Genomic DNA, 26,427 nt, shown 5'->3' with positions numbered 1-26,427 from the left:
TAACAGCTCAGAACCTGGATCCTGCTTCGGATTTAGTGTCTCCCTCTCTTTCTGCCCCTCCTCCCACCTCTCTCTAAAAAAAATAAACATTTAAAAAAATTAGAAAAAATAAAAATCTCACAGTGGAGATAAGTAAACTAAAAATTACAATGAAGTGTAATAAAAGCAGGTGGACATATGCAAGGGGTGATTGAAGAGTATGGAGGAGGGACAGCTCACCTATTGGTGAGGGGAGGACTCAGGAAATCCTTTCATCAAGGTGATACTTGAAGTATGACAATTCAGGAGCAAAATGTGGATAAAGATGTTTCTCACAGAGGAGGCATATGCAGAGAAAGAGAAGGGACCTAGGCTTGCTGAGGAACCTGTACAGTTGGATGCTGCTGGAGAGAATTGTGGGGTAGGAAAGGGGCAGGTAGAGAAGCTAGAAGGTGACAGATGACAGATCACACAGAGATATTGTTACCACTGAAGAAAGAGGGGGTTGTGATCAGATTTTCATTTAGGAACTGTAAGTTTTTAAAACAGACTTCTCTCAAAGCAAGAAGAGCATCTGGTAGGAGGGCTAAATGAAATCTTTCACTGAGTTGGACTTGTGCATCTGTGGGGAATCTAGGTTTAGAAATGTCAAAACTCACACTAGGCTTGAGCGAAATAATTAGAGTTAGATGGCAGGTTGGGTGTATATTACCCAACTGTGGGAATGACAGAGATGTATCTGGCCTGACCTTAGTGACAATTGGAACCAGAAGTCATATATCTTCAGGGTGCTCTCTCTTTGTCTCTTGTCTCCATTTTTCTTTGTCTTGGTTTTGTCTTTTTAAACCACTTTCTTCTATGAAACCAGAACTAGGGTCACTACCAGCTTTAGTCTCACTATGCTCCCTCAACTCTATTTAGAAAAGGCCAAGGGAAAGAGTCTAATTGGCCTGCCATGATGGGGTGCCTGTCCCTCAACCAGTCACTGTAGCTGTGGTTCTTTGGGTCAGCGTGGGTTCGGTTCATGCTTTTGAATAAGTCAGTGCAGTCAGAAAGGCAGAGTCAGTCCACTGCCATTAGGACCAGGCAAAGAAGGAAGGAACACAAACATGTCCTTCAGGGGCATCTACAAATTAGGCAGCCATCACTATCATGGTCTACTAGAGGCTTGATTTGGAAGTTCTGTAGGAATGTCTGAGAAGTAGAAGCGGTAGGAGTTGGGCAGTTGACTGGCAGATGTGAATGAGAAAGAGTCAAAGGGGATTCCCAAGTAGCTGGGTAGATAGCCCATTCATCAAGCAGTGACATCTAAAAAATCATGTCAGCTGAGGTAAAGGAGACATGAGTGAGATAAAGGTTATATCCCCTGAGGTGAGTAGGAGAAAAGCCGGATGGAAACTTGCAGATCACATTAAATGATTACCAGCCAGGCAGCAGGAGCTTAGCTTGAGTTGGAGAGCATAATTAGAATAGGTGTGTTCTCCCACAGCACTCAGGCCACAACATAGGAGGAAAGACATTGATATTGATATGAGGTTTTGCAGAGTATGTGAAGTGGAACAGCCAGGAGAGCAAAGGAATTAAGGGTATTAGCAAGAAAATGGTCAAAGTGATGGCTCATTATATGAAAAAGAAGGAAATAAAGACTAAGGAATCTGCATGAACAAGAGACTGGGAGTTCTGTATGCTTGGAGAACTGGTATAATGCTGCTGTAAGAATGGACATTGTGGACAGGAGGATAAATCATATAGCAGAGGGAAGTGTTTGTTTAAGATTTGAGAGGGAAATAGAAACCCTCAGAGGGAACATCTGCACATTTTTTAATCTGAATTTTTGTTCTTTCTACCCTCTCTCCTATGCCCATGGATGGGCTGTCTGGAGAACTCAACATTCGTCCACTAGGCCCTGTTTGTAATCACCAACCCAAAGGTGTGACACCAGCAATTTTCACCTCTCTCCTGGATCATTTCTATTTCTCCCTCATCACTAGATCTCTCCCTTCAAATGTTACTTTTTCTCCCATCTTGAAATAAAATTTTCTCAGTCTCTCCTCCATTCTGTCTTTAACCCTCTCACCCATCAGATTTCTGACTACATTCCTCTGAGGCTCTCTGATCAGGGTCGCCAGTCACCTTGAGTCTGCCATACCCATTGGTCATTTTTCCATCTGTCCCCTGTCTTCCTCCCTGACCTACAGTCGTGGTGATTAACAACCTCCTGGGCACGCGCTTTCCAGACTTTCCGGATTCTTCCCTGCTCTTGTTTTCCTTCAGCCTCACTGCTTCCTCCTCATCTGTTTGACCTCTAAATGTTGTAGTGTCAGTGGATTCGGTTCTTGGACCATTTCTGTTTTCTTGCTCACTTCCCTCTCTTGGTGGTCTCAGCCGGTTTCAGGACTTGAAATACCATCCACACATCAATGGTTCCCAAATGTGTGCTTTCACCTAGACCCTCCTCAGGAGGCCAGACTCATATATTCACTTTGACTTTAGATGAAGACTCACCCTGTCTCATCATGATTTAAATATTTCATGTTTATTAGTTCTCTGATAGTTTCGTCAGTGTATCAAATGAATGGAGAGACTTAAAATAACACAGTGTATCTGTGGGTAAGTTTAGCGTTTATATATAAATTTGTTTTAATTTTGTGGGATTTTGTCTTTGTCAGGATTCGTTTGTTTGACTAAGGCAGTGATTCTCAAGGAGGGGGGCAGTTTGTTTCCCCAGGGGACATTTGGCAATGTCTGGAGACATTTTTGGTTGCCACTGCTGAGAAGGGGGTGCTACTAGCATCTCTTGGGTAACGGCCAGGAATGCTGCTAAACACTCTGCAATGTACAGGTCAGCCCCAAATGTCAATAGTGCTAAAGCTGAGAAACCCTGAAAATGAAGATTTGTGAATTTGAATCATCTTAATCTCGGTAGAAAAGGCATTGAACATTTGATGCAAAGAGCAAAGTAGCTTGAATCTTTCTCTTTAAACATGTATTTATGAATAATTGCCAAAAGGTGGTAGCTATCCTCGACAAATGCACGTTGTGAATGGTCCTCTTGTAAGCCTGAGATTCCTTTAAGCATGCCTGTTGGATTTTGAGTACCTGCAGTTAAATAGTGTTGCTCTTGGCAGGACTTGGTGAGCAAATGAGGTATGAGCTCTCTGATCTCTGCAGTCTGCTCAGTCAGCCATGACCTTCCCAGTGTCTCTTCTTTCTACACCCTGTCTGCAGCGAGCCACGGCCCAGGCAGTTCCCAGTGGGGTGGCCAGAGACTACCACAGGGGGGGAATGCAGGGCCCCAGGGCGGAGGTTCATGAGGGGTTCAGGATAAATTGGAATGATTTCTGTTTTGCAATGAATAGCATCCAAACGGGCTTTGTACTTTATCTAACTCCAAAAAATCTTTAAATCTACAGCTTTTGGATGAAGTACTGGGCAAAGAAATAAAACTTTTCTTAGAGAAATTGTGGTTACTTCACATACTATTTGGATGCTGACAGGGATATATTTTGCATGTATTTATATGTATGTCTTCAGCATACATATTTGTATATACATGTGCACATACTAACAATGAAAATTGCCACACAATCACAGCTACTTTGCTTCTTGGGAGTTAGACAGTATAATGGCAGGGCCAGAATGAAGCAGTTTTGTTTAATGTGGTAAGCAGAATTATCCCTCGTAGGAATTACTGTATCTCCCTCAATGTTTCTTCCCTTAGTTCTATTTGATCATCATAAAATGTCTATTGTTGTATTTTGTATGTTATAAAAACAAAAATAAAAACAAAACCTCTGTTTTGTACAGAGGGTAGTACATTGTGGTAAAGATGGTGATTTAACAGATGATCTAATTCTTTAATTGCAATAAGTATGCTGCTATTCATGTCTCAAAGTTTAATGCTGATAATTTACGATATATGTTATAAATTTTGTCAGTTCTTCTTTTCCTTAAAATTTTGGTTTAGAAGATATTTGTCTATAAATATTATTGGTATATTTTACGGTATTATAGTAAAAAGTTTAACAAGGCATATGTGCATATACATACTCACACATACATGATGTAAGGATTAGATATAAGAACAAAGCCAGGAAATTAGGAATTTGGCTTTAGTTCTATATCTGAGCTGCCTCCTGTGTGTTGGTGCTGGAATGATCTCACAACAGGTCTTAATCATCTGTTCTCACAGGAAGTGAGGCCCAGTGTAAAGGGGAAGAACCACAAGACAAGACGATATTCTAGTTCAGAATTTCATAAGGAAAAAAAAAAGCATATTTGCCTGTTGTGTGAAAAAGATTATTAAAAGTAATCATATTTGAGCCAAAGACATACATACATACATATTGAACAGGCATACTCCGTTTAAAAGAAAACATAAAAATAAATTTTTTCTGAATGTCTAGTATGAAAATAAAAATAAATATGTGTTGGGTGGAACAGTTATTTGCTTTGCATCCAGCTATACAGAGCAAATAATTTCTTTTAATATCTTTATTTCTCTAAATCTGTCTTCATCTTCCTGACAATCGCCTCCCAACTGTAGGTGGGGACCACTAGGGACCCCAAAGTGGTATCCAGTCCTGTTTACCTAGTTTTAATAGACCTTTAGGTAATGTCCAGCCTCTTTAATTAGAAGGCTCAGTTTTGGCCTTAGCAACAGACTAGAAGAGCAGAACCTTATTAACGTGGGCACAGTGGAAGGGGATGAAAGGTTGCAGAGGTTAGCATCTCCTGACTTCCATCAGAAACAAACATAGACCCTCTCAGGAGGAAACAGTCATTCTCAGACATGTCCTCTGGTTTCCAGCAGATTAAGATTACTAAGTATGAACTCTGAGTGTCATCAAATGCACAAGGAAACAAGCTACCATCAGTCATATTCAGCAGGAGAAAAACAAGAAATTAGTCCCCCCAAGAACTTTAAATAGTGGCATTATCAAATTCAGAATATAAAATTACTAAGATATCTCTAGGTAAATAAATTGATAAATCATAAAAAATAAATAAGCAGCAACAGAATAAAGAACTGCCCGGGCAGATTTGAAAAAGAACCAAAGAGAACTTTAGACATAAAAACAAAAATAATTATGGAAACAAAGAATTATATGGCTGACTTTAAAATATTAGACTGCTGAAGGAAAATTAAATGGATCTCAGGAAATTACCCGGAACATTGCAGAGAAGGATAAAGAGGTGAAAATTATTAAAATAAATAAATAAACAAAGAAATAAATAAAAGAAGGTGGAGAAGAAAGGAAAGAGGAAGAAGAGGAAGAAAGAAATTAAGATTTTGGAAGGCAAAATAAGAATGTCTAACATTCCTTCCCAGAAACAAATAGTAAGAGAAAAGAAAACAGAATAGAGTGATGAAGAGGCAATATTGGAAGAGATGGTTACTGAGAGATTTCCAGACCTGCTATAAGAGACACTGTTAAGTGTTGTGTGCATCATGCAGAAAACGTATCTAGACACATTGAATTGAAATTGTGGGATACCAGAGGCAAAGAGAGAATCTTTAATGGGAGGAAGAAAGATGACCTACTAAGGAATAATAGAATGACCTCACACTTACCATAGCAAAAAATGGAAACCAGAATACAATGGAATAATACCTTTAGCATGCTCAAAGAAAATAGTTTGCACCCTGCAGTTGTGAAATTAGCAAAATTATCTTTCAAATATGAGCCAATTTCTCTACATTAAAGGAATTTCAAAAGGATACATTTTCAAAAGAAAGGAAATTATGCCAGAAGGAAGATTCAAGAAGGAATGATGAAAAGGGAAATTGGTAAATATGGGAATATGCATGGCATTTCCAGTCCAAAATTATAAATAGATGTGTATTCTCTGAAGGAGAGACTCTGGGAGCTACTCAGATTAACTGAGGCAAACTTCAGAGTTACAATAGAGGAGAAACTTATTTTATCACCTTTAAATTAATCTTTTGCAACCAGATACTGTTTGTTGTGCTCATGAAAGATATATCATTCTCTTAAGATGTTATTAAAATAATATAACAGTGCTTGATTTATGTTTTATCATTTTCTCAAATATTCTAATCTGTGATCCTTATAGTGGATTGAGTGATCCCAAAAAGATCTGCCTACTTCTTAATTCCAGAAACTTGTGAATGTGATCTTATTTGGAAAAAGGGTCTTTACAGATATAATTAAATGAAGAATCTTGAGACGAGGAGATCATCCTGAATTACCAGGGTAGACTTTAAATTCAATGACAAGTGTTCTTATAAGAAACAGAAGAGGCAAAGACAGATGTACAGGAGAGGATGGTGTAAAGATGGAGGAAGAGATTGGAGTGATGTAGCCAGAAGCCAAGAATCAAGAATGCCTGGAACCAGAAAGAGGCAAAGGAAGGTTTGTCCCCTAGACTTCCCAGAAGGAACTTGGCCCTGTTCAATTTCAGACTTGTATTTCCAAAACTGTGAAAGAATAAATTTCAGTTGTTTTAAGCCCCCTAGTTTGTACTAATTTGTTATGGCAGCCACAGGAAAGTCATACAGTCCCTAAAGGTTAAACTTACACTTTTCTCAAACAAAATAAAATGAAACAAACAAACAAAAACCAAATTCAATTAAAAATGTAATTGTCTGCTGTATTACAGTTTTGAAGCCAATTTCTCTAGGCATGCCATCTTCTTCCCTTGTTTGTCTTTGAGATGGCATCTGGCTATCTGGGACACAGATGTGGCTTATTTGACTTGGTGTTGACAAGGAGGCAACTGGAATCCTCAGGCCCACATGGTACACTCAGCACACTGCTGATCTCAGCTGCAGAGCTGCTGATACAAGCCATTCCCTTGCCTAATGGCCAGGGAGGCGGCAGGCTTGGCTCTTTTTTGGTGTCTGCTGCTTATAAAATTCAGGGGCTTCTCTTTCCATAGGCTCCTGGAGTGAGTTAGCCTCACCCCATCCTTCATTGGCGTGGTGGACCCACTACATGTAAGATGTAGTCCATATCCTACGGGTTTTACCTCCAAGCCTCAACTACAGAGCATCCTCCCTCACCGCCTCCAGCCCACTCAGGGCTGCAGGGCAGGCCTGTTGGCTCTCACACCACTGCCCATGCCCTGTAAGAGAGCCTCATAATACTGCTTCATGTATCTTGATGCAGCTATCCCAGGTCAGTCTGGGTGGCATCCTAAGGAGATCTCTCCAGAGTCTCCAGCATGAAGTAGGTTGAAGTCTCCTCCTCTTGATGATTTCTTCAATATAATTTACTTGTTATCCCACAGAAGCTAGGTTAGAACATTGCCTCTGCTGGTGTCCTCCACTGCCTGGGGTGGCCTGGGCACCCCCTACCTGCTACCTCTTTTTGTCCTTTTTACAAGAACCACAGGCCACATGCCTGCCCATCAGAATGTGTGAGAAACTTTGGGTTGTGACCACTCTTGGTTTTTGATACACTAAACTTATTTAGAAAATTACTTTTCCATGACCTTATTTTCAAACTTACTGTCTTGTTACGGAATCCTATTTTGAATGATAGGGATGAATATTAACTCTTTCTTTTTGACTATTTGATACAGTTCTGTTCTTTCTCCAGACTTGGGCTAACTGTGGAAAAGGTCACATAAAGACAAATGTGGAAGAAAAAGATTTTACTATTTTAAAAGATTTATCACAGTAAAAATATCCAAGACAATAAACATTTATAGCTAATAGAAGTACTTTACAATGTATAGAGTTATACAGCCTTTAAACTAAGTATCTTACTAGGTCCTTAGAGTGGATTATTATCCCATTTTATAGATAAAGCAACTGAAAAGTTAAAATGCTTATTTAAGGTAATGGCACTTATAAAGGGAACAGAACTATTAATAACTCATATAGTATATAACCCTACTTCCAGTATTACACTTCCAAGGCCATGTCCTTTGCCTCAGCTTGGACATTAAAGCTAAAGCCTATTTCTAGGTCCTGAGGTGGTATTCCAGTCATGTTCTTAGCCCAGAGCCCTTAGTGTCCACCCAGACATGTGCTTTGGAGCTTTCCCTTCACTTGCGTACTTTTTTGAGACTCAGCTTTGAATTTAAATTAATAATACTAATGCTTTATCCAGCATATTTTGGTGTTTTTTAATGTGGCAGTTTTTCTTATGTGCAACATTGCCAAAACAGAAATTCTTTTCTTTTCATTCTATCTGTGCTAGAACTCATGATCTCAGACTTAGAACTAAGATTTGGACTAAAATTCATCTTAATTTTTTTTCTTATGGATATACATTTATGTGACCACTCTTTTTTTCTATGTTAATGAGTTTACATTGACAAAGTAACGTTCAGTGGTTTAAGAAATGTTTATTAGTGCTTTCATTGTGTGAGTCTGTACATTTGACTTTGACTATTTACCTCTATTCTCAACTTTAGATTTTCAAAATCAGAGAATTAAGAGACTTCGTCATAAAAGATGTAAGAAATATGAACTTTCATTCATGCTTAGTTATAGATACCACTAACATTGTAATGTAATAATTATCATAATAGCTAACATTTATTATTGAGAACTTGCTAATCATATTACCTTGATTTTCTCACTTAAACATCAAATCTACATGGTAAGTATTGTTATTATCCTTGTTTTACAAATGAGGACATGATGATACTAATTCCTTACATTTCCGTAATGATTTATGTTCTACAGTGTTGTTTCAGATACAGGAACATTTGACATGGCACATATCACTATATTGATAGTTTACAGAACAGAGCCGTTAAATGGTTTGTGCAAGACCACATAGCCAGTAGCTATCAGAGCTGGCCTTTAGTCAGTTCATTGGGCTAACTTTTCATTTCTTGACACTAAGGTCTTCTAGTTTAAGGCTCTTAGAAATGAAGTGTACATTTAAAATAATTACGAGAGGTCCATTATCCACGTGTTATAATGCACAACCACTTAAATAATCTCATCTGAGGAAGGATACCTCCTGCATTGCACTGTGGCTTAGTGAAATCAGCACAGGTGGGAAAGCAAGCCAGACAGGCTTGGATCAGGCTTACCTGCTTGTCCTGACTGTTGGGCAGTTTTGCTCAGCCTCTCTGCCTGTCTTTCTCCACCTGCACACTTGGGATGGTTTGTCAAAGTGGCCTCTAAGGTCTCATTCTAATATATAATTATTTTTATAGTTCTCTCCCCAAAACAGCAGGTGATAAGGAGTAAAAATGAAGAAAGCAAATTTAAAAAATAATAATTTTAAGCCTCTCCAAAAACTAATTAGTGAAGCATATGATAACAACAATGTTTAAAATTAATCTGAAAATGAAATTAAAGAAAACAATTCCATTTACAATAATGTCACAGGAACAAATTTAACAAAATGAAAGCAAAACTTATTTTCTGGAAACTTCAAAACATCGCTGAAAGAAATTTCAAAAGGCCTAAGTAAATAGAAAGACATCCTGTGTTCATAAATTGGAAGACATGATATGGTTAAGATGACAGTATTCTTTCTTCATATTGTCCTGCAGATTCAACACAATCCCTATCAAAATCTCCAGTGGCTTTTTTTTTTTTTGCAGAAATTAACCAGCTGAACATAAAATTCACAAAGAAATTCAAGGGACTAAGAATAAGTAAAACAATGTTTAAAAAAAAACAAAGTCAGAAAACTCACACTTACTGATTTTAAAACTTACCATAAATCTAAAGTAATTAAGAATGTGGGATACTGTCATGAGGATAGATACATAGATCAATGGAAAAGAATTGAAAGTCGGAAATAAACTCACACATTTACGATTAATTGATTTTTCACATAAGGTGCCAGGACAATACAAAGGAGGAAAAAATAACCTTTCCAATAGATGGGGCCAGGACAGCTGTATATCCACATACAAATGAATGGAGTTGAACCCTTTTCATCACACCATACACTAAAATTAACTGAAAAATTAATCAGAGGCCTAAATGTAAAAACAAAGTCTGTAAAAATTTACTTTAAAAAATACGAGAAAATCTTTATGATCTTGGGTTAGGCAAAGTCTTCTTGGATATGACACCTAAAGCTCGTATTACTCCAAAATATACAAATTGGGCTTCATCAAAATTAAAAACAAAAAACAAACAAACAAAAACTTTTGCACTTCAAAGGACACCATTAAGAAAGTGAAAAGAGAAGCTATAGAATGTGAGAAAGTATTTGGAAATTATATATCTAATAAAGGACTTGGATCCAGAATATGTAAAAAAAACCTCTTACAACTCAATAGTAAAAACACAACCAACACAATTAAACAATGGACAAAGGATCTGAATAGACATTTCTCCAAAGAAGGTATGCAGATGGCCAATAGCATGTAAAAATACAGATGCCCAATCTCATTAGTCATCAGAGAAATGCAAATCAAAACCATGCTGAGATAACACTCAGTATTCACTAGGAAGACTATTACCAGAAAAGATAAACCGTAACAAATGTTGGGAAGGATGTGGAGAAATGAGAACCCAGTTCACTGCTGGTGGGAATATAAAATGGCAGATACTTTGGAGAACAGTTTGACATTTCCTCAGTAGGTTAAATGTAGAGTTGCCCTGTAACCCAGTAATTCCACCTGTAGGTATATACCCAAGAGAAATGAAAACATGGTGTCGGTACAAAAACTTCTACATAAGTGTTCATAAGCATTCGTCACAATCACCGAAAGATTAAAACAACCCAATGTGTACCTTCTGACTGATGAATGAATAATGTGGTATATCCACATAATAAAATATATATTTGGCCATAAAGAAAGAATGAAGTACTGATTTATGCTGTAACATAGATGAACCTTGAAAATGTTCTGCTAAAATGAAGCCAGTCACAAAAGACCAAAAATTAGTCTGTTTATATATGAAGTGTTCAGAATAAGCAAATCTGTAGTGACAGAGAGCAGATAAGTGGTTGCTTAGGGCAAGAGGCCTTTGGGGAAAATGAGAAGTGACTGCCTAAGTGTTTTTTGGGGGTGCTAAAATGTTCTGAAATGTTAGTAATGGTGGCTGTATACTTTGTAAATGTATTAAAAGTCATTCAATAATACACTTTAAATGAATGGGTTATATAGTATGTGAATTATATCTCAAGAAAGCTGTTATAAAGAATAACATTAAGAAATTAATATTTGAAACTATCCCATTTACAATTGCACCAAGAACCATAAAATACCTAGGAATAAACCTAACCAAAGATGTAAAAGATCATTATGATGAAAATTATAGAAAGGTTATGAAGGAAATAGAAGACACAAAGAAATGGAAAAACATTCCATGCTCGTGGATTGGAAGAATAAATATTATTAAAATGTCAATACTACCCAAAGCTATCTATACATTCAATGCAATCCCAATCAGAATTGCACCGGCATTCTTCTCAAAGCTAGAACAAACAATCCTAAAATTTGTATGGAACCACAAAAGACCCCAAATAGCCAAAGTTATATTGAAGAAAAAAACCAAAGTGGGAGGCATCACAATCCCAGACTTTAGCCTGTATTACAAAGCTTTAATCATCAAGACAGTATGGTACTGGCATAAAAACAGACACATAGACCAATGGAATAGAATAGAGACCCCAGAATTGGACCCACAAATGTATGGCCAACTGATCTTTGACAAAACAGGAAAAGAATATCCAAGGGAAGAAAGTCTCTTTAGCAAATGGTGCTGGGAGAACTGGACAGCAACATGCAGAAGAATGAAACTAGACCACTTCCTTATACCATACACAAAAGTAAACTCAAAATGGATGAAAAGCCTAAATGTGAGACAGGAAACCATCAAAACCTTAGAGGAGAAAGCAGTCAACAACCTCTTTGACCTCAGCCACAGCAATTTCTTACTCAACACATCTCCAAAGGCAAGGGAATTAAAAGCAAAAAGGAACTATTGGGACCTCATCAAGATAAAACGTTTCTGCACTTCAAAGGAAACAATCAACAAAATTAAAAGGCAACCAGCAGAATGGGAAAAGATATTTGCAAATGACATATCAGATAAAGGGTTAGTATCCAAAATTTATAAAGAACTTACTAAACTCAACACCGGAAAAGCAAATAATCCTGTGAAGAAATGGGCAGAAGACATGAATAGACACTTTTCCAGAAAAGACATCCAGATGGCCAACAGACACATGAAACGATGCTCAACATCACTCATCATCATGGAAATACAAATCAAAACCACAGAGATACCACCTCACACTGGTCAGAGTGGCTAAAATGAACAAATCAGGAAACCTCAGTTGCTGGCGAGGATGTGGAGAAACGGGAACCCTCTTGCACTGTTGGAGGGAATGCAAACTGGTGCAGCTGCTCTGGAAAACAGTGTGGAGATTCCTCAAAAAATTAAAAATAGAACTATCCTATGACCCAACAATAGCAGTACTAGGAATTTACCCAAGGGATACAGGAATGCTAATGCATCGGGGCACATGTACCCTAATGTTTAAAGCAGCACTTTAAACAATAGCCAAATCATGGAGAGAGCCTAAATGTCCATCAACTGATGAATGGATAAAGAAGATGGGGTTTATATACACAATGGAATACTACTTGGCAATGAGAAAGAATGAAATCATGCCATTTGCAATAACATGGGTGGGACTGGAAGGTATTATGGTGACTGAAATAAGTCAGTCAGAGGAGGACAGATATCATATGTTTTCACTCATATGTGGAACTTGAGAAACTTAACAGAAGACCATGGGGGAAGGCAGGGGGAAAAATAGATACAAACAGAGAGAGAGGAAGGCAAACCACAAGAAATCTTAAATACAGAGAACAAACTGAAGGTGATGGGGATGGGAGAGAGGAAAAATGGGTGATGGGCATTGAGCAGGGCACTCCACAGTTGGGATGTGCACTGGGTGTTGTATGTAAGCCAGTTTAACAATAAATCATATTAAAAAATTACATTTTGAGAACTACATATTCAAATAAACTTGACCATTATCCAAGACAACTTTTGGATGCAGATAAGGAAGATTCCACATCTCCTAGCAAGACATTCTGTCCCATCAAAGAGGGAACCTGGGCTTTATAATTTTACAGTCACTGATGTAAATCGGTTTTAAAATGGTCAGTTTGCATAGGTTCTTTGAATCTCAGCTTCTTCACCTACAAAAGGGGTAATGACAGTTCTTAGTTCTCGGGTTTCTCTGAAAACTAAATGAGTTTTTTCATCTAAAGAGGTCAGTGCGGTGCTAAAAGTGATAGCCATTGTTAGAGGTCTTGAGGTTATGATCATTGCAGGCTTGTGATAAGGATTTAAAGACAGGCCTGCTGGAAACCCCTGCACTGCCTTTGCATGTGCCTGGAGCACTGTCCTTGTCTCACAGCTAATTAGTTGCTTCATGACCTCATGAGGAGACTCCATGCAGGCTGCTTCTCTGGTGGGTGTTTCCTGACCACACCCAGCTACTGAGTTACCAGATTTGACTGTTTCTGTTCTTGCAAATCTGTCAACTCACTTCTGGCAGCACTGATTTGTCTATCTTACCCTCTCTCTACTACTTCAGAGTAGCTGCTACTGCATCACTCCCAAGTTCCCCAGCTCAGTGCTTAGTGCTTGATAGGTACTCAGTTAATACTATTTGAAAGAATAAATAGGGAAGGACAGGACCTAGATACATTGAACATGGTCACATGCTTCCATTTGACCCCTAAACATTTGCTTACTAGTAAAGAGAATAATCTGAACTATTTTTTGTTTGGAACTTTATATAGTGATATGGCATCACTAGTTTATCTAGTATATTTGTAATGATAGTATAGTCCTGATATTAAAATAAAAAGGCAGACATCAAGAAATCTACATTTAATTATAAATTTAGTTTTATTTGTTATAAGTCAGTGGAGAATAAATGATTGCTAATGGGTAGCAGATTGAGAAGGATTGCACCTATTTAATATTTCTTCATTTTGAAAGTCTGGTTTTTGAAGGAGCTCTGTTTTATAAACTGCCATGGAAAGTTGAAACTTTGGATTTATTAATGTACTCTATGAGCTGCTAAGAAAAACTGAAAATTTAGATTTCCATAGAAATCCCATTGTCATCTTTAATGATGGCATTGGTATAAATGCATATACCAAATTTTTGTAGTCAGTGATCTAGTATATGTTGGCACTTGCCCTGGGCCATGTTCTTGCCAAAATTTAGTAAACCTATTTAGAAAAATTCCCCTTATCACTGTGCCAGTTTCTCTAGAAACCAAAAGCTTTCATCATAACTAACCTCCCTGCTTAATCTGCAAAAGAACAAAGCTAAAGTTATTGAAATGTGATAAATTATGATAGTAATCTATCTAAACTGTATGAAGCCATCATTGACTTTATGTGTATTATTACCTTGAGAATTTGGTGCTTTGTGCTAACCTTACCTAGAAACAGAGCCATGGGTAAAATCATCTCCAAAGTGTCTTTTATTTTGTCCTTCTCTATAATCTTTTAAAAAGTAGAACCTTTCATTAAGACCAGAGAACAGGGGTGCCTGGGTGGCGCAGTCGGTTAAGCGTCCGACTTCAGCCAGGTCACGATCTCGCGGTCCGGGAGTTCGAGCCCCGCGTCAGGCTCTGGGCTGATGGCTCAGAGCCTGGAGCCTGTTTCCAATTCTGTGTCTCCCTCTCTCTCTGCCCCTCCCCCGTTCATGCTCTGTCTCTCTCTGTCCCAAAAATAAATAAACGTTGAAAAAAAAAAAAAAAAAAAAAAAAGACCAGAGAACATAAAACAATTTCAGTTCTTTCTTCAATTTATGGCACCTTTCCTCCAATCATTTCAAAATATTTATGCAGAATTCAGGAGCCCATTTCTGTAGATAGCACTTAAGTGAATTTGGAAGGTGGCATTTCAGTAAGTATAGTAGAGAGAAACTTTTGAGTTGGAACTGTGTCATAATTTATAACTGGATAGCTTTGCAAGTTTCCAAAGAAGAATGATCACCACTTATTGGCAACCCAAATGCATTTCTTGTTTGTTTCCTGTAACTGGTTAAAGCCTGTGAGCTACTCCTCTCCCTTTCCCCATGAGCTCCAAAATAGCTTTATTAATAGGAACATACGCTGTTTATGTTCTTAAAAAAAATCAGGGTGGTCTTAGATGTCTGTCTTCCATTCTGGCATTTCCCTTTGTACAACCCTTTTGAATTTTCTGTTTAAAAACTGGCATTCCAATAGCTTTTCTTTGGCCTAATGCCTGGGTCACATATTGCAGCAGCAAATTAGGAATGTTAAGACGTCCCCAAAAGAAAAATGTTTGTTATGAAAGTAGAGCTGATGTGACACATAGAATTAGAGCTTCTTAACTTATCTAAATGACAGTTAGTGATCATTTTCTTTCATTCTTATTTTAAAGGAGGGAGAATGGGGGAGAATGAAAGAAATGCCTAGAGGCTGAGATTGGATTTGGTTCACCAAACTGTTAAATGTCAAATGTACTATCTGATAATACATACATCCTTTTATCTCTTTTTAGGAGCTAATTTTGTTACTAGAAAAATTAGCCGGTCAGTGGCTAAGATTTACCTTGGACAACTGGAATGTTTCAGCCTGGGAAATCTGGATGCCAAGCGAGATTGGGGCCATGCCAAGGACTATGTAGAGGTAGGAACTGACTCATTATGTTCTTAAAAATACCTGTATCAGTTGGTGTTTTCAATGCCAGGCCTCTGGTAGAAAAGCATGACCTAGAAGAAGTGGTAGCATATAAAATTTTGCTAATGCAGATATATTTACACTCACACTGCTTTCATTTTAAGGCTCCATGGTTCCATTTTACATGTAGATGACACTGAATGTTACTTGAATATGGAAACCTTTCACAATTGTTCTTTCCATCATTAAAATGAAGGTGCCAGTCAGTTGTTCCGAGGATGGTTGAAAAATGTTTGAGTAGTATTCTTTCCTTCCTAAAGCCTCTATCTCCTCACTTTGTGCACCTTCTCCCTCCTGCCTACTCAAAAGTCATATAACTGTGAAAAAAATTTTAGGTATACAGGTACAGTTCTCAGAGCTTCAGGAAATACTCCCTAATTTCAGTTTGTATAATCTAAGACTTTCAGGTTTACATTATTCTACTAAAGTACTCTAAGAGTGAAATTCTTGCGGAGGTTTTGGTTTCTGCTGCTTGAGTGTCTGGTTATTACTCTACATACTTCTCAATGTGTGACTTTACACACCAATGAATTTTGTTCATTAAATAGAGATAGAGTTGTTAATAATGATAATATTGCATAATACTGGATATTAGTTGAAGGGAAATTCAAGTTCTCACTCTTGGGATTTATCTGCACATTAAATTCTGGTCTGGATTAGATGTGTTACATGTGTAAGTAGTGTGACTTTTCTTTAAGCAAATGGTTATATTTTACCTTTCCCTGATCAGTATCCTTTTAAATATACATGGCTCTTTCTGTGGCCAGACATGAAGGAGCATGTTGGTGACATTGTGTTTTTCCCTGGAGTCTGTTTGTCCTTGTTTAGGTGCTTACAGATTTCCTGTGCTCAGGAGACTATTTCTGTCCTTAATGATTCCTCTCTGGGAAACCGGATCTGGCTTCCTTGTTCATTGATGCGATTCAAAAAGAAACTTGAACGTTTACGAAAGAAAGCAAACAAGTAGTTTACTTGCTAACACAGAGGTTAGTTTCAGGTGTTATTATTTTTGTTCATAACAATTAAAAATGGGTACTTGTACACCTAATACTGATTTATATTATGGATGAAGAACAGCTTTGATTTTAAATTTTGAACAGCATAACATTTAGATAATTTCGGTATGTTCTTTGAAGCTGTCATTACAAAGAGGCATTTTATGACAATAGACATTAGATATATTCTAAGAACATTTCATTAAAAAATATATAAGCCCACCTTTTCAGAAATTTAAGAAGTAGGAGAAAGGAGATGTTAATAATAGAAGCTGAAACTCTGTTTTGTCTAATCTATATGGCCTTACCTACTTAAAAATATGCAGCAAGGTTCATAAAAATGAATTTTTTTTCAAAACTATCATTCTAGCTTTCTGCATATGCTTAGAGCAGTAGATAGCTGTATAGTTATCTTTCTTTATCCAAATTCTTGTTCTCCAAATTCAGAACCAAATAGATCAAATTTCATTCTATTTAACTTTATTTTTTTGCACCGAGGTAAAAAATGAAGTTTGTGCTAGAACTCAGAAATAGATTTTGATAGAGAAACAGTATACCAAATCTTAATAATGCTTATTACCATTTATGTTTATTTTTCTCTTTGTATTTCTATATTTTCCATATATTTGAAATGAATATAAACTTTTCAATCAGAAAAAAATTTAATGACATTTTAAAAATAAGCCAAAAAGTGTTTTAGAAACTCATGACACTGTTAAATACATAAGTAATGAGTAAGTCTTTTGTGAGCTCAGTGGATCTGGAAGAAGGACCCTGGTATCATCTCATTCTCCAAATGCCAAGGCTAGCACTGGTCCTGGGTGTAGCTCAAACCTTGAAACAAAGAGGCCACATTTGTATTCCTTTAAAATAAAAGCATTTTATAAACATTTTGGCTCAAAGACTCCAAAAAGGTCTTCCCAAATGCCATTTTGAAGATTCCTTGACAAAATGGTATCAGTACAGTGAACCAAAGCATCCACACAAGAGTAAAATGTTCTGGCCTTTCAGGAAAAATGTAAAATTTTCAGATTTTATGGAGAAACAGACATACAAAATTAAGTCATTGTCATTGTCATTCAAGACCTGGCTTGTTCCACAGTACAAGTAGGTTTTGCTGAACCCTGGGGTTCAGACAGTAACACATGTTGATGATGCAAGAAGTATTATATAGTTCTCATTTATGGGTCCTGAAGGATGTCTCAATTTAAATTTCTTGATTTCTGAAAAAGTGCCATTATTAAGTAAGAATACGTAGTTTGCTATTTCCATTTTGAGAAGTGTTACCATCTCTTGCATTTCTAAACGTGTTAAAATGAGGTTACTTCACAGACTTACGACTAAAGGCAGATGTTGCTAAAATTAAAATCAACAAGCATAAGAATGAAAAAAGAGAAACATTGTTTGTTTAAAGTGCATCTGCATCCTGGTGCTATAATCAGCTTTAGAATAAAGAAGCCTTGGCAAGTACAGATCAAACAAGTTATAATAGCATCTTATTTACACACGTTTTAATTATATAATCTTTCTCATTTATACACAAACATATTGTACTGGTGAATCCTTAGATTAAGTGACTTACACTTTTTTACTTATGGATAAACTTCCATGATGAAGAGTAGAGAGCGTTTGACAAACAGAGTATAGGGATCCTAGCTGTGTCAGTGATTTGTTCTTCAGTCTTAGGGCTTTATATCTCAGCTTACCCATCTGTGAAAAGGGCCTAATAACAACCCTGTAAAAAATTAGCATTAATGTGCTGTACATTCGTGATTAGAATCTACCTCTGTCTTGTAAACATTTTTGCAAGAATTTATACAAAGCCACTTCCTGTTGCTGATTCAGGTTTATTAACATCCATTTATAGTCTTGTTTCCTAGATCAAAATGATTTAAAACTTAAACTGAGTGGGTAAGGGGTATTTCAACTTGAAGTGAAGAATATAAAAACTATATTAAATCATGCTGTACTTCAGAATAAATAAGTTATGTGCTTACATCTTTTCCAATAATATTTATTATAAACATTTTAAACGTACAGGATTGTTGAATGAATTTTACCATTAACAGCCATATACCCACCACCCAGATCCTATAATTAACATCTACAATTGTTGCAACTTGAGAAAAAAAAAGTATTACTGTTTAAAAACTACTCTGTAGTGCTGATGGCTCAGAGCTCTAAATACTCAATTTACACAAACGCGGGTTGTCGAGAATTTGTACTTCTTACAGGATATAGTCAGTTGATAATTCAAACTTTTGAAATATTTTTATCTTCTTAAATAATTATGTGACACCATCACACTCTTTTCATGCCTGCCTCCGTCCACATACATTGAACCATTGTATTTATGAGAACACATTCAAACAAATTCGAGATGTCAACACAGTACCAGTGGTGCCTGAAAGGAGAGGATCTCTAACTTCTCTAGGAGGCACTGTTCTTTTCACACACCTTCTGTTGACTACCTACCATGGTCATGGTTCTAGTTGCTGTAGATGACAGTCTTGTAAACTTTGTCTAAAGCCACATAAGCCTGCACAATGCTAAATTTCACAAATGTAAGCAGATTTCTTTATCATGGACTGGCTTCTCAAAACTTAGAATATATGAATGCACTACTGCCTATTAAGATTAATAAAGTGTTTCTCAAACTTATTTAACTTTGCTACCCTTTTAATAATAATATTTATATTATAATATATTATATATATAATATATATATATTATATATATAATATAATATATTATATATATATATAAACATTAACAGTGAAGAGTTGGAAATGGCACTATATGTTTAAAATTAACGGTAACAGTTTGATTAATGAGGTCCCAGTGTGATCCTACCTTGATAAAACTAGCTAGGATACAACTTTAGCTGGAAAATATGGAACGATGACCTAATTGATAAGCACTGGACTGGAAGTATCTTTAAGCTTTTATCAACTCACAAGAGGGTCCTTAGTCTTGGGATACATGGATAATCAGTGACCCAAGTCTGAACTTTTTCCAAGACTCAGCAAAACCATTTAAAAAATATCATGAGGTTTTACTACCAACAACTGACCATACAGATATTCCTGAAGAGTTCTCCTGTTCTAAAGGCAATCCAGGGCACATTCATATTATGGGGGGTAGGGCGGGATTTTTGAGACTCATCTGAATTTTAATATAATAGTCCCTCACACACACCTCTTTCTTTTCTCCCTCCCTCCCTCCTTCCTTCCTTCCTTCCTTCCTTCCTTTTTCTTTCTCCCTCCTCCTCCTCCTCCTCCTCCTCCTCCTCCTCCTCCTCCTCTTTTTCGGCAGGGAGCATATATTAATTTTAAAAAACTACTTTTAGAAATAAAAATAATAAAAATTGCCAAATGTTGGATGCTCATTATGGGTCAAAAACTTTATAGAGGACTTCACATACATTATCTTATATGAAACATACAACAATCCTTCATGGATGAAGGAACTGAGGGTTGGAGAGTTCAGGGTACGATTTGCCCAAAGCCATGGCCATCAGAGGTAAATGAAGCCAGAACTCCAGCCCAGGCCTGATAGCTAAGCCATGTTCACAACCACTGATTCTCACTGAGGTGAGGGGAGGAGAGACATAAGCAGTGGGGTCTGCCTAACTTTCCATTTCCCAGAGAGCCAAGACATTGAACTTCTCTCTCTTTTCTCTCTGTGCCGTTTATAGTTCAAATGGAGGAGAAATATGTGGAAGAGAGTGTGTGGCTGAAACAGAGATGATCAGATCTTGCTGAACTCATTATATTGACCGTATTAGGCAAAGATGCGGAGGGTGTGTTTGGGGAAAATGGATAGTTAGATGTCCATCCCTCTCTGTTCATTGTCTTCTGCATGAGTTAATTTTTCTTACAGCTTCCAGTTCTCAGCTGATAAAAGAGACCAGGGGAAAGCCAGGGAGCCTCTGGCAGGGGGAGAAGTAGACTGTTGACAGAGCTGGGGAGGATTAACCAGTGTTTCCCCCTTGTTTCTAATTCATCTGTCAGTCTGCTGCTAGCATTTTGCATCCTGTGTTAATTCATACCAATCTGGAAAGAAAGGATGCCATTTAAACTTTCTGAGATTTTATTTAAGGGAAAGCTTACTAGTTGCAACATCAACAAATAGTTTTTTTTTTCTTTTTTATGTTCAGCGGAGTAGCTTGATTACTTGTTGTGTTTGAATTCTCAAAGTGTTCATGGTGCCAGAGTCTATTCTTTAGAAAGGCCTCACTAAACAAATGCAGAAAGTCATAGTTGCCTTATTTACTCTGGCCAGGTCTTGTGTGGCTGGGAATGATATCACAGGAGTGAATGTGCCCCAAGATCCCCAGAACCTCTAGACTGTTTAAATTGCTATCTCAGTGAATGAAGACTACACCATCAAAGTTTCTAAGATGGATTATTCATCAAGTTTTCATCCACAAATAGTTTAGGAACAAGGAGGTGGATGCATTTTTAGATATTTTCAATTGTATTTTAAAAATCTAAAATTGAGCATCTGACATTAAATTGGAAAAAGTAGTTCTTGGCAAATGTGTATAAGTGTGTGAATTTGGAGGGAAAAAATGAAAATGAATATAGAATGGAGTTGCATACTCAGGAGATACAGTGCCTGTGGAAACGGATTATGAAACTTTGTGTAAATGCCATTTAAGTTCTGATGGGTAGCAATTAACCACATTAAGGTGGAAGCTTGTACTCCACCCTTTACTCACTCTCATGATGCTAAGTGTCATTATACCACTGTGGAACATGAAACGATAGCTTGTACCTAAGAAAGTCCTGGTTCTATTTCTGAGAACAGTCCTAGGGAAACCCCTTCCTGTTCCTCTTAGATTATGACACTTACATGTAAAGTGTACTGTGAGATTCCACGAGCTTTCTGCTTCCACCGCCCTTCAGGCCTGCCCAGTCCCTTTGTGCTGGTCCTCATCCGGGCTGAGCTACCCTTCCTCATGCTCTCCTCTGTCCTTCCTGCTTCTCTCCTTTCACTGGCCTTCCACTTCACATCTGCTTCCTCCCACAAATGAAAACTGGCTATTTAACTTTAATAACAAGGCTATTCGTGTGATATAGACATAATTGCCTCTTTTAAAATACGACATCATCTAAATTTGATGATGAATTTGCCTGTAGAAGGTATGTATCTTTAATATTAAATGCTTCATTTTTTATACTAGCACACTCTGGAAAGGACAGAAAGTATTTGCAATGAAGTTAGTCTTTCCTACTTTCATGTGACTCATGCCCAGGAATGCCAATAAATTAATATCTCTCTCTCTCTCTCTCTCACACACACACACACACACACACACACAGGAACAATCCTAATTTTTACACTCATTCTAAAGTACTGTTTGATTTCATCCTAGTTTTCTGCTTCATTCACAGGGAATCATTTACTAAAATTATGTTTTATCCTCACACAGTCTGGCCCTGTGGCCCTTTCCTATAGCTTTCTCAGACCACTTGAGAGCTTCTTACTGCCCTCGTGATCCCAGGCTCCAGGTTCCCAGTCTTGGCCTTTTGGGGCCCTTTAATACAAGCGTGTTAATTTTGCCTTTATATCCAAAACCATAAAGCAAAAACCTGTTCCAAATAGAATATTCTGTAAGGCAAGGACATGGATTTTATTTTCTGCTTCTGTGTACCATGCTAGAAAATATCTCCTCTGCTTATTCTCTGCAGTGAATTGTCAAAAATTCTCCTTATCTTTTCTTTCTAGGGAAGGAAAAAATTTTGATCCACTCTCTGAGTATTGGATCTTCTGCATTTGTGAGATCAGTTATTTATTTTTCTACAAATTGAGTTTAGTAAAATTGGGATACCTGATGGCTTTGTAGAGCAATTAGATCTGAACTCAAGGACAATCTCTGTGGTAGATACCTTAATCTGTCCCACTGATGGTCTGGTTGCCCAGGGAAGCAATTGTGATACCAAGAGGCAGACACCTTTTTGGACTGTCTTGGGAATAGATGCTGTACAGGAATGAAATGTCTGCCACTTTGAGTTGCTAGTTAAATAGCTTTAAATGGGTTTGTTCCATGACTTTGTCCCATGTTCTTTATTCTCTGCCTTATTGTGGTTCAAGAATAATCAAAAGCCACTGTCCTCTTGGGATCAGATTTCCAAAAGGTTTTCCCATGTAGCTTTTACCATCGTTCGAGAAACTGGATGTATCACGCATGCAGGCTAAATATGCCCCAAATGGATGAATCTGGGATACCATTAAGCAAAGATCCCCTTTTCATTTTAGGAAAGATAGACTGGGGCTTGAGCCAAGCCCAGTTAATTAACAAGTGCAGTTTTACAGAAGTAGAATTACTTAAAGGCAAAATTGAGAAACCTTTTGTAAAACTGTCTTTGCATTGTTGATTTGAGTCTCCCATGGAAATAAATAGTAAAGTTCCTACAGAAAGAGATGAATTACTCCTTAGAATGGCTTCCCAGCTACCTCTCAAAGTTATGTAAAATATTTGAGATCACTTCTGTTATGTTTTTTCATTATAAGGGGAATGGTTGGGTTTAACTCATTACTTTTTATTACTTCCTGTAGAATCTAAGTAAATTGAAATCTCTGAGAATAAAACCATTTCTCCACAAGCATAGGCTATGATGTGGTTAGTTGGCTAGTGTCAGTCTCTCTCCACGAAGCTCCTTGAAGGCAGGGACTGGCTATTTTTCCTCTTTGTCGTAATTGTGCTTCCCAACATGCCTGGCACAGAATGGCAGATGCCCAAAAAATACTCTCCTGATTTGACCATTTCTTTATATGGTTTATAAAAATGAATATGTATATATGAAATGTGTTTTATCCCTCTCATTATTAAAAGATTATTTTCTAAACTTAGCATAAGACATTATCTACTGAATATGATTTTAACCATATTTTAGGTTTTAATTGTGATGGATTTACTTGATTCTAGCAAGTAATTTTCAAGCAATTTTCACTCTTGTTACATGCAGACCATAAAGGAAAACTGAATAGTGCCCATATGTTCTTGTACTATGATAAGTTTCCCAATTATCTGCAGATTCTACTATCATTAGACTTTATTCCTATTTGTAAAAGAAGGATGTTTGAGCAGATGGAAGAAGTAGAATGAAAGACTGATATACTGGTCCTGATTTACCAGACAGAATTTTCATAATCACAAAAGTAGCATTGGCTTACAAGATTAAGTGCCCCTCTGCATGACTGGTAACACTGACGTCTGCTCATTCAGAAACATCTTTCCTTATGTGGTCCTCACTATATTTTGTCGCAGTTTTCAAGCCTCTCATTTGGTAGAGGATTCTTCTAGATAAAGCAGGATTTCTGTCACGAATTCTATTTTTGGAAAACTTTCACTCCTCCTTGCTTTCCCCCTTCTTGTCCCCCCTCCCAGTCCCCAGTATCTCCTTCACCACCCACACCCACACACATGCACACATACACATAATAGGAGCAGGTCACTTTCTAATAATACGACTTTGTTTTTGTACATGTAAAAGTTAAAGATTCTTATATGGAGATCTCTGATAGCAGCTGTAGAAAACTGTAAACTGTGTAGCTAGCAGAAAAGAGAAGTATTCTGTAGTATCTTTTTAAGTGCCCCGAGTGCGTACTTTCATTTCATCCCCTCGTCGAGCAGATCCCTGTTCCCAGGTCCATCCTCCAGCTTCTGACTCACAAAGTGGAGTGGTGAGCTTCCGCCCCAGGGGCGATGGTGTGTGGGTTGCCTGGGTGGAGCCTGGAGGAGGCAGGTTGCATTCCAGGAAGGTGACCAAGGCCCTTGCCTCTTGGCCATTCTGTCACCAAGTCCACACAATACAAATACTCATGCTGGGTGTGGCACTTGATTCTCTCTCCTTGCCAGTGCAAAGGCAAAGATCAGAATCCCCGAGGCTTCATGGCTTCATGTGTTTTTTCTTATATCTCCTTTAAGTCAAGAATTGCTTGCTGATTTTCACTGGATCTTAAATTTCAAGTTTGAAAACAAAATACAAAGAGCTTTCACCAGACTTTTTTTTAACCCCCTGAAGGTTATCCTCTTAAATTTCTGTAGTGCTTTATCATTTATATCTTTGGATTCAATTCTCCCAATAAATTTTAGTCAGGGATTAGGAGAGCAGGAATTGTTATTTGCATTTTCCATATGAAAAATCTGGCTTGGAAAGGAGATGCCCAGGCCTTGTATTGAACATGGCTCTTCAGCACAATCCCTTCATGTGATACAGCATGACATTTCTGGCTTGATTCTTGGTATAATGAGTCATTCTTGTGAGATTTTAAAGCCATTTTTTTTTACCCCTCTAATAAGAATACCCCTCACTAGGAATTACAAATTAACTAGCATTTTTACCACTGGCCTTCTGTGGAAAAAAGAACACACAAAAGAGAAACTGAGATAGAAAGAAACTCTAAAACATTTGAAGAGCCAAAAATTAAAAGGCCAGGTCTTCTATTCTAAATGGGAGACTTCCTCTGCAGTATTAACTTAATAGTTGTACACTCATATAATTTGAAGAGGATATCAACTCTGTACAGGAAATACAGGTTTCACAGAAATCATTTCATTTGATCCTTATCTTCAAAAAAAACTGAATAAGTTTGAAGAAATGGGATAGGTAGTTTAAATTCCATCACCTTTTGTCAGTGACAGCTGAAAGCTTCATTGTAGTTAACTATCTGCTAGAGCCTTTGGGAAACCAAAGCATCATTGACTGGCTGGGCTAAATGAGTCATCTATTAAAATTATCCCTAATGAATTACTGGTTTGCTTGTTTAATTGCGCGTGGTGTAGGGCTCTGAGATGTTAGAAGTCTAGTGAGACTCAAAGAAATTGTGTTGACTTCATTAAGCATGTCAGTAGGATCTTTCCTAACTCACCACGTGCAGACATTCCCTCTCCTCCTCCCTCCATCTTCCTTTCTTTCTCTCTCTTCCTCCCTCATTCCTTCCCTCTGTTCTATCCCTCTTTTTCTCCTCCTTCCCCTTCCTTTCCCCTCTGTCCTTCCACCCCTCCTGTCATCTCTCTCTCCCTCTTTCTTCCTCTCTCTCTGAAGGGGGGAGGAGGGGAAGGGGAGGGGAACAGTATCAAGAAGGCTTTGCTCAATGAAAACCCTTTTAAAGCATGACAGACTGCTAGTGGTATGCCCTGTTTCACTTGATGTGTGCTGGGCACTATGTGAACAGCATTATACTGTGGCTAGGTGGCTGGTGGGCTTCCTCTCACCAGCTTCCTTTTTCCTTTTCCCAAAAGGGCTTCCTTTTTCCTACAGCTGTGTTTTCCATATAAACTGGAGTAGCAAAAACATCAGGATGAGAAAAAACTAAATTCCATGAAAACCATGATTATCACACAAGTTTGTGTTAAAAAAATAATTAATGACAGTTCTTGCATCAGGAAGAATTCTAAGATCTTTAGGTACAGCTTATGTTCCATCTTTGTAGCATGTTTGAGAGGTAGCTAGGCAGTCTGCTCATTTCTTCTCAAAATTCTGCTCTGCTTTGGGGTCACTCTGAGCTGCCTCTTTTTTATTACTCTCCTCCCCAGCTGCTTATCCACAAGGATTGACCATTTCCCCTATAGTCCTGTCACCCTTTATTTACAACCCTTTGAATCGCTGCTGCCAGAGCCCTTGTCCCAAGTTAGCTGGGCAGCCTTCTCACAGACACAAAACTTTCCACATATGATCACCATGCTGACCTTGTTTCATAGCCCTGAGTGCCCTCAGAGTACCTGAAACATAGGATGTGCTCAGTGGGTGTTTATGGAATGAATACCCCAGAATGAATGGACCTCAAACCAGATTAGCTTC

General features: G+C 37.7%; 1 protein-coding gene across 1 annotated transcript in view; it reads left to right on the top strand.

The window, feature by feature from the left end:
- GMDS (GDP-mannose 4,6-dehydratase) overlaps window positions 1-26,427 on the top strand; it is a 644,755-nt gene that overhangs the window by 322,704 nt on the left and 295,624 nt on the right. The window contains exon 7 of the mRNA XM_047101621.1: window positions 15,442-15,569. Within this exon, the coding sequence (XP_046957577.1) occupies window positions 15,442-15,569 (128 nt within the window). The remainder of the gene's footprint in view (window positions 1-15,441; window positions 15,570-26,427) is intronic.

This window comes from Lynx rufus, unplaced genomic scaffold, assembly GCF_022079265.1.
Source record: "Lynx rufus isolate CCGP_SWC_20201006 ecotype Redwood Valley unplaced genomic scaffold, mLynRuf1.p SCAF_6, whole genome shotgun sequence".
Lineage (NCBI taxonomy): Eukaryota > Metazoa > Chordata > Mammalia > Carnivora > Felidae > Lynx > Lynx rufus.
This window is presented reverse-complemented; position numbering and strand designations above follow the sequence as displayed.